We start from the raw sequence: 8,580 nt of genomic DNA on the forward strand, positions 1-8,580 counted from the left end.
CGCTCGCGCGCACGCGCGCGCACACACACACCCACACACACCCCCCTCTTCCCCCCCTGCCCCCCTTGCAAAGGTATAGCCAAGATTACTGAATGGAAATGGAAAAGGCTGGGGAATAGGGAAGAAACTCTGAGAGACATGGGAGGAAAGCTCTCTGCTCTTCCCTGGTTAACACAGGAAAATGCTAGGAAAGACAGTAGTGCAGTGGAAAGATCCCTGGGTCAGCTTTCAGAAGAGCTGGATTCTAGTTGTGACTTTTTTTTGGTGTGTGGCCAGCAGCTATTTGAAGGGCTATGATGTGGAAGGGGGAAGATTTGTTCTCCTTGGCTTTAGAGCGCAAATGTTGTAGGTCAAAGGAAATAAGTTTTAGCTCAGATGTGAGAAGAAATTTCCTAACAATTAGAATTGCCCAAAAGGGGAGCATGGCAGCTTGGGAGAAAGTGAGCTCCCTAGGAACAGATGCCTTAAAAGAGAAAGGCTGCACAGGTGACCTGTGTGGGTGTGGACTGGACTAGATGAGCTGATTCTGTGACCGACCAACCGACTGACTGACTGACTGGTATCCGTCGCTTTCCTCCTCTGGGGCTGTGTCCTGTCCTAGAGGATCCCTCCTGGCTCTGAGGGGAGTGCCTTCAGGCGTGGTTCATCCAGTAGGTGAGAGATTGACTGGTCTCCTGGAAGCCCCCACGTCAGTCCAGTCCATCTGTGTGTCTGTCCCCCTGCAGTCTTCCAGAAGTACTATTTCGGTGTGCATGTGAGTGACCATGGGGATATGCACCACTCCCCAACAGACTTGGGCCTCAATGCCAGCTTCCTGATCAACTCCTCCAACCCCACAGCCAGTGAGGGTGAGCCCCCCGGGCGAGAAACCGCTCTCTTGAGCCTCCTGCTCATGATGGGCACTGTTTGGCTGGGTCACACTCTCTACCAGTTCAAGAAGAGGTGAGCAGGTGGAAACACAAGCATGCCCACACAGCAGGAAGGTCCCCGGACAACCAGAGAGAGAGAGAGAGAGGAAAACAGACGGGGAGGGAGGGAGAGAAGACGGGGACACCTTGGGAGCTACCTGACAGTGGGGCTAGAGCCTTCCCTGGGGCCTGCAGTCTCCTCCAGGATGGTGAGAGGCAGGGATCAGGCGGGAGGGGGTTCTGGCCTTCCAGGCTGCGCTTAACCCTGGCTTCCCTCTCCCAGCCCGTACCTTCATGGCCGCGTGCGGGAGGCACTGTCGGACTGTGCGCTCCCCATCTCCGTGCTCACCTTCTCCATCGTGGGCTCCTTCGTCTTCCATGGAATTAAGAGTGAGTGTGCTGAGGCGTGGGCACGGTGAAGTGCGGTTAGGGTTCGTCTCTTCACTCAACCCTGGGTCGGCTTCTCTTACCCCACGCCCAGGGTCCGGGAGAAGAGCTCGGGGTTGGCTGAGTCAATGGTTAGTCCTCATTGCTCACTCCCTCCCTTTCTCCCCCCACCCCAGTGTCTAAGTTCAACTATAACCCCAGTGAGAGCCTGTTTGAGCTGGCAAAAATGCGGTCCCTGTCCTTGGGAGCTGTGGGCAGCGCCATGGGACTGGGCTTCCTCCTCTCCATGCTTTTCTTCATTGAACAGAACCTGGTTGCTGCCTTGGCCAATGCCCCAGAGAACAGGTGTCTTCTCCCCTTCCTTGGGTGCCCCTGCCCCAGGCCAGCCCCGCCTGCCTTGCCCCCAGCTTCCTTCCGCCGCTGGGAATGGCCCTCTGCCCTCCCCCGGGGAGCTCCCTACCCGACTGTCCAGCCTCCTCGGTCACCTGCGGCCCCTCGGTTTCCCGAGGAAGCCGCTCTCCCTTTTTTGGGGGGAGGGTGGTCTGTGCTGCCCGTGTGCTAATAGCTGTAACCGTGTACGCATGTGCTCCAGGCTGGTGAAAGGAACAGCCTACCACTGGGACCTGCTGCTGATCGCCATGATCAACATGGGGCTCTCTCTGTTTGGCCTGCCCTGGCTCCACGCGGCCTACCCCCACTCCCCGCTGCACGTGCGGGCGCTTGCCTTTGTGGAAGAGCGAGTGGAGTTTGGGCACATCTATGAGACGTGAGTGCCCGAGGCTGTGACTGACCCTGGGGTGGGCCAGGCCAGGGAGGGGGCAGCACCGGGGTCGCGGCTGGCCAGTGCGTGGCTGTACCGTGTGAGACGTGCTGAGCCCCGTGTCGCTGGTGTGCCTGCCTCTGCCCCTTCCCCGCAGGATTGTAAACGTGAAGGAGACGCGACTGACCACTCTGGGGGCCAGCATCCTGGTGGGGCTGTCACTGCTGCTGCTGCCCTTCCCACTGCAGTCCATTCCCAAGGCCGTCCTCTACGGGCTGTTCCTCTACATTGCACTCACGTCCCTCGACAACAGTCAGCTCTGTGAGCGGATTGCGCTTCTGCTCAAGGAGCAGGTACGGTCCCTGGGCCCTCCCAGATCCCCGGCTCTTCGCTAGGATCTCCAAGCCCTGCGCCCTAGAACACAGAACGAGGCCCTGGCGGGCCTCTGCATGTCTCAGAGGCGGGCCTCGGCCCCTCGGCCTTCCTCCCTCTGCAGACGGCCTACCCCCCCACCCACTACATTCGCCGGGTGCCGCAGAGGAAGATCCACTACTTCACAGGCCTGCAGGTCCTCCAGCTGCTGCTGCTCTGTGCCTTCGGCATGTCGTCCCTGCCCTACATGAAGATGATCTTCCCCCTCATCATGATTGCCATGATCCCCATCCGGTGAGCCCTGGCCTGGCCGGGCCAGCCCTCTCTGGAGGGAGACCCAACCAAACTAGGGTGGCCTCCTCTGTTTGCCTGCATGTGTGGGTGTCAGGCAGGGGAATAGACCGGGACCAGGGGCATCATCCAGGATGAGAAAAAATGGGAGAGGCAGGCTGACCATTGCCATGGTCAGGGCCAGCCTAGGATGAAAAGGAAAGGGGTTGGAGGGTCTGCCCCGGGCCAGGCCAGATGGAACCACTGGGACCCTTAAGTTCAGGGATTCCTCGTCAGGGTGGTAGGGCTTGGGGTGCCAGAGGCCCTGAACCCTCAGAACTAACACGCACACCCCACCTCTTCCCAATCAGGTACATACTGCTGCCCCGAATCATTGAAGCCAAATATTTAGATGCCATGGATGCGGAGCACTGAGGAACCCCTGACTCAAGTCTCCAGTCTCTGGCCTCGGCTTCCTGCTGCCCCTTGCTCAGGCAGAGCTGTGCTGCTTTGCTTCTCTGCCCTCCCTCCCAACACTGAACCCCTGGAGTCTCTACCTCTGATTCTTTTTCCACAGCTTTGATTTTCTCTTTGTATCTGTCCCTCCCAGAGTGCTTTGCTCCCTGGTGGTTCCCTGAGGCCAGGTTGCTCTGGGGGGAGGTTGGGAAGGGAATGGCCTTCCTCTGCCTTTGCTCCATCCCACTCCCAACCACACCCCCAGTCAGGAGGTAAGGCACCTGACTCTGGCCAGGTCACGGCACAGAAAGTCCAAACGTGGCAGAGACCAGTGGCACCAATGGGCCCAGTGGTCAGAGCAGGAACATCCATGGCCCAAGTATCAGCATCTAAGAGTTCTGTGGCATGTGTTGTATGAACACATGCACGTGAGGGGTTGTGCCTTTGACAATCAGTTTTGCAGTGACCTCCCATCTTTTGGGCTTCAGCCACATGTGCACATCTGACTTTCCCTCGGGTTCCTGGATGAATGTCCCTCAGTCCTGCAGGCCCAGGGCGGAGGAGATTCCCAATCCTACCCTCACCCCTGGGCAAGGAGAGGGAGATTCCAGCCAAGGTGGCATTTCATGGCAGCACACAAGTTGGCAGGCTAGGCACGCACGTGCATGTGCACACACCCTGGCCTACAGCACCAGGAAGATGAAGGATAAGGAGCAGGGGTCGGGACCCAAGAACTAGGGTCTCCTATTGCTGGACCAGTGGTCAGGAGCCCAGGGCCGGGGTGGGGGACTCAGAGCTGAGCAGTGTGGATTTTCTTTTGATAAAAGAGTCACTGCTTGGAAGAGAAATCATTTCCTTGATTGTGTAAGGAACTCGCTGTGAGCGTTGCAGAGAATAAAGCTTCTGTTTCTACACTTCTACCCACAGCCTCCCCTTTCCAACTTTAGCTTCTGGGGTGTCCACACTGAGAGGAAGTGGAGGACACATTCAGCTGCGCCTTTGCTAAAGGGTCTAGGGGTGGGAAGGGGATCAAGGAGGGCTTTGTGGAGGAGGTAGACCTTGCCCGAGTATGGTGGCATTCACATGGTTCCTAGGAAGGGGACCTTAGCATGTCCCAATGGGAACTTCACAGGGCTGCCCTCCAGCGGGCCCTATGCGTTAACAAAGGGTTGGTTAACCCATAAACGCTCTATGGAGGGCACACGCAGAATACTCCCAAGACTATCTGCTCCTTCAGTGAAATTCCTAGCCATTAGGGTCCTTCTTAACCTCTGTTAGTAAGCACCCCAGGGAAGCCTCTGATCGAGGAAGCTACCCCTTCCCCTGAAATATCCTTCAGTGTTGTAAGCCTGGATCCTGGGGCTGCTGTTGGGAAAACCCTTTGGGAAGGACAGCATCTCCTTCCTCCACATCTCAGTAATAGGCAGAAGTTTCGTAGGACCTCCCTGCTGACCCACACCAGAATCTCTTCCATAATGTCCCTGACCTGCCCTTAAAAACCACCAACCTCACACTCCACTTTTTCTTTCCCTTGAACCAAACTCTGTGAATTGTCAAGCATTACTCCTAGCTCTGCCTTCGAGGAACAGTCAGAAATGGCCTACTTAATAATCCCCTTTCTCCATGACGGCCTTTTGGAAAATATCCTGTCCAGATCCTCCTGACTTTTCCAGGCTAAATGTCCCCAGTTCTTTCTATCATTTGGCATGGCCTCCAGTCCCTGGTTGGCTTCCTTTGGACACAAGATAGCTCGTCAATGCCTGTCCTCAAATGTGCCATCCCAAAGCTGAACATGGTATTCATAGGTGTGATCTGACTCTCAGAAGACAGATATCTGACTGACATATCAACCCACAAGAGCGAGGTCAAATAAACATTTTAATCCATGGGTGCCCACTTGTCCCTTCATGCTGCCCCCTCCCCCTCCCCCAGCTGTGGCACTCCCTCCAGGACCCTCTGGGAGCCTGGCTGCAGGAAGTAGTTCTGTAGCTCGCGGAGGGCTCGGAATCGGTGAGAGATGGTATTCTTTACAGCTTTAGGCAGCTCGGCATACCTGTGCAGGGGGGAAAGGAGACAGCAAAGACATGTAAAGGGCCCTGAATGGGGAGCAGCCTGATGGCAGACATGGGGGCTCCTACCTATAGATGGTTAAATGCAAAGATCCTGCAACCTCCAGGAGGCCCACTTGTATTATTACTAGTGACTCCTATTTCTATAGTACTTTCAGGATGACAAAGTGCCTTCCTCGTAACAACCCCACGAGGTTGGCAGGGCAAGGATCATTTTCCCCATTTTACAAATGAGAAAACGCAGGCTCAGAGAAGCTGTGACTTGCCCAGGATCATGAAGCTGAAAGTACTGAAAGTAGGACTGGAACCCAGGTCACCTGACTTCAAGTCCAAGGCTCTTTTCATCACACCATACCACACTTTTTTATTTTTATATTTTACCACACAGGACAGGAAAACTGAATTTTGTTTTCTACAACACCAGTTCAAATTCCTTTTCCCATTTTAATAAGTATTTCATAAGTGCTCTTGTAGCCAAACCTTGTTAAATGTAACCCACGGGCACCAAGGCACATTGCGGGGTTTGTTGACTGCATCCCTGTAAACACTGCGTAGTCACTCGACCTCCTTTGGCTTTGGGTGTGTGCTGTGTTCAGGGAGGACAGAGATGTGTGAGGGCCTTCTTTCCAAACTGGACTTTAAAACAATGGGGTCAGTTCAGCTGAAGACAAACCATGAAGGACAGGGAACAACAGCTTTGTGAATTGCTATATGTGAGCTCTGGAGGAAACCAGTGTCAGGCTTTGTCCAAGTCTCAGGTGTCTACAAAGCTGCCCACCCCACTTCACTGTTTGCCCTGTCCTAGACTCATCCACAGCCCGACCAGCACTAGTCCTCAGGAAGCCTTATTACCAAACTCAATTGACAAGCCCCCTCATATCACTAACAACTCTTAGAAAAATTCAGCCTGGGGTTCTAGCCCCAGTTCTGTCTCTGACTTGTGTGGCCTTTCCTCCTACAAAAAAACATTTTTTAAAATAACTTTTGGATGTCTTTTGGTTTTTACCTCCTGTAAACCTGTCTCCTCATCTGAAAATGATTAAATAATCTTATCTAAGATCCCTCCAAATTCTGATATTTTGAGCCATAACTCTCACATATATGGGAAATCACTCTGCAAGAGTGAGGGATCATAATTATTTTATTTTTTTTGGTGAGGCAAGTGGGGCTAAGTGACTTGCCCAAGGTCACACAGCTAGTAAGTGTTAAGTGTCTGAGGCTAGATTTGAACTCACGTCCTCCTGACTCCAAGGCCAGAGCTCTATTCACTGTGCCACCTAGCTGCCCCTTAGGGATCATAATTATTAAATGTTAGGGGTGGCCAGAGTGTTCAAATAGGGCACCTAGACATCTCCCAACCCCACCCAACCAAGAAACTCCTTTCTGTCCCTGAGCCAACAGAAAAGCCAGGAATCATCTTAGGCCCCAAAACAACCTCCTCCTCTTTCCCCCTCAACAAGAGGCCTGGCCAGTGATGCCCAGCCCTGACCCCAAACCAAGGGCACTCATCACCCTCACTCACGTCTGCTCGTAGCCGTCAGGTTGGAAACAAGGATCCCAACCAAAGTCCCGACAACCTCGAGGTTCCACGATCTGGCCCTGGGGCAGGAAAAGAGGAAGGAACAAAGTGAGCTGTAACCTTCCCCCGTGTATGTCTGGGCCCCCAGCTCCCCAAATTCTGCTCCCAGATGAGGCGCTCAGCTCCTCCACACAAGGTTTTTCTGTCCTGTCTTCCACTGTCCTCTAGATAATCCAGAAGCATACCCCCATCCCACTCTGTCTCCCTCTATTCTCACCTGTTTCTGCCACCATCCTTCTCTTCTCTCCTGTCTTGTCACCATATTTTCCTTTTCTCTTCCTATCTTTCTGTCATTGTCTCCACCCTAGTTTATCTCTCTGTCACCATCTACCTCTGTCCTCAACTGCTTCTCTTTCTCCATCCCTGTTTGTCACTCTCTCTTATTTTCTCTCTTTCCATCCAAGTGTCATTTTATCACCATCACTCTATCTCTATCTCTGTTCCCATCTGTCTCCCTGTTTCTCTCTCCATCCAAGTCTGTCTCCCTCCGTTCCCACCTTTATCTTTCTGTCACCATCTATCTCATCTCTCTATGTCCGCTATCCATCCTGAACCCAATTCTTGTTTCTCAGTCCATCTGTTTTTCAGCCTGAAATCCCATGTCTGGCCTTGGGTATCCAGAGGGGAACAGCCCCACCTTGTGGTATGTTTGGAAATTGCGGCCATCATGCATCATTGTGTGCTCCCTGATCCCCATTCCCCAGGATGCCCACATACAAAGGTCTGGCCTTTGAAAAGCTGTACAGGATCTTCTGGCCGGCCAGTGCTGAGTGCAAACGTACAGAGAGCATAAGCTGACTTGTCTTCAAAGCCCGCAAGCAGTTGGTAAAGACCTGAGTTGAGGGACACATGGTCAGAAAACAAGAAGGGCCTGGGTCAGCATAAGCTCACGGGAGACCCGAGAGTTCACAGAGGAATGCCCATAGTCGAGGGGAGGGAAGGCAAGAATATGGAACCCGGCATTCCTCTAAGAGCAGGGAAGTCTAGCCGAGCCTGGTACTGAACAGTGGGCCAGGCAGAATCCTAGAGCTCAAAGGGACCCACCACCAACCAAGCCCAGCACATTACAGAGGACACTGAGGCCCAGAAAGGGGTAGGGCCTCGCCAAGGTTCACACGGCAAGCCAAGGAGTGGACTTGGGACCAGGGATCAGGAACCCTGTCTCCCAGGCCTGGGTCTTTCCCAACCCTGGCCTACATTTCCATGGCCCTCAGGGCCCCACAGTTCCCATGGGTACTGCCCTACTTCATATGACTCCTATTGTACCCACAACTACCTACCTTCAGGCTTTAACTTTTCCAGAAACCACTTTCTGCAAGAAAAGACAAAGAGGAGGATCAGAAGGGGAAGGAGGACCCCTGCACTCACACTGAAGGCCATAGCAGCTAAATGAAGACAGGTGTGTGGATTGTCTACACTGGACAAAGGCTCTGTCCCACCACTATGAGGGAATGAATTCCTATACTGATTTCAGTTCCTGAAGTCATGCCTCTTTGGAAGAAGTCTTTAATGCTCTGAATACTTCACCTGGAAGCTCCTTAAGAAGAGAGTACATGTCCCAAGATTAGAAGCTGGGAAACAATTTTTACAGCCAGTGTCTCTGATAAGGGCCTCATTTCTAAAACAGATAGAGAACTGAGTAGAATTTATAAGAATACAAGTCATTCCCCAATTATAAATGGTCAAAAGATATGAATAGGCAGTTTTCAGAGGAAGAAATTAAAAGCGTCTATAGTCATATGAAAAAAATGCTCTAAATCACTATTGATTAGAGAAATG

The 8,580-nt window shown here is 53.0% G+C and overlaps 2 protein-coding genes across 5 annotated transcripts in view; one reads left to right on the top strand and one right to left on the bottom strand.

Annotated features, from left to right (window-relative positions):
- Window positions 1-4,073, top strand: part of SLC4A11 (solute carrier family 4 member 11) — a 38,739-nt gene extending 34,666 nt beyond the window's left edge. For all 4 annotated transcript variants that reach the window (XM_027836528.1, XM_027836529.1, XM_027836527.1 and 1 more), the window contains 7 exons: window positions 726-942; window positions 1,192-1,298; window positions 1,472-1,640; window positions 1,888-2,061; window positions 2,213-2,408; window positions 2,552-2,721; window positions 3,069-4,073. In XM_027836528.1, the coding sequence (XP_027692329.1) occupies window positions 726-942; window positions 1,192-1,298; window positions 1,472-1,640; window positions 1,888-2,061; window positions 2,213-2,408; window positions 2,552-2,721; window positions 3,069-3,132 (1,097 nt within the window). In that variant the 3' untranslated portion in view covers window positions 3,133-4,073. The remainder of the gene's footprint in view (window positions 1-725; window positions 943-1,191; window positions 1,299-1,471; window positions 1,641-1,887; window positions 2,062-2,212; window positions 2,409-2,551; window positions 2,722-3,068) is intronic.
- A 939-nt stretch (window positions 4,074-5,012) lies between these two features.
- ITPA (inosine triphosphatase) overlaps window positions 5,013-8,580 on the bottom strand; it is an 11,719-nt gene continuing 8,151 nt past the window's right edge. The window contains exons 5-8 of the mRNA XM_027836448.1: window positions 8,082-8,113; window positions 7,519-7,634; window positions 6,745-6,821; window positions 5,013-5,206 (exon numbers count right to left, since the gene is read on the bottom strand). Coding sequence (XP_027692249.1) covers window positions 5,059-5,206; window positions 6,745-6,821; window positions 7,519-7,634; window positions 8,082-8,113 — 373 coding nt within the window. The 3' untranslated portion in view covers window positions 5,013-5,058. The remainder of the gene's footprint in view (window positions 5,207-6,744; window positions 6,822-7,518; window positions 7,635-8,081; window positions 8,114-8,580) is intronic.

This window comes from Vombatus ursinus, unplaced genomic scaffold (assembly GCF_900497805.2).
Source record: "Vombatus ursinus unplaced genomic scaffold, bare-nosed wombat genome assembly UNPS02014818.1, whole genome shotgun sequence".
NCBI classification, from domain to species: Eukaryota; Metazoa; Chordata; class Mammalia; order Diprotodontia; family Vombatidae; genus Vombatus; species Vombatus ursinus.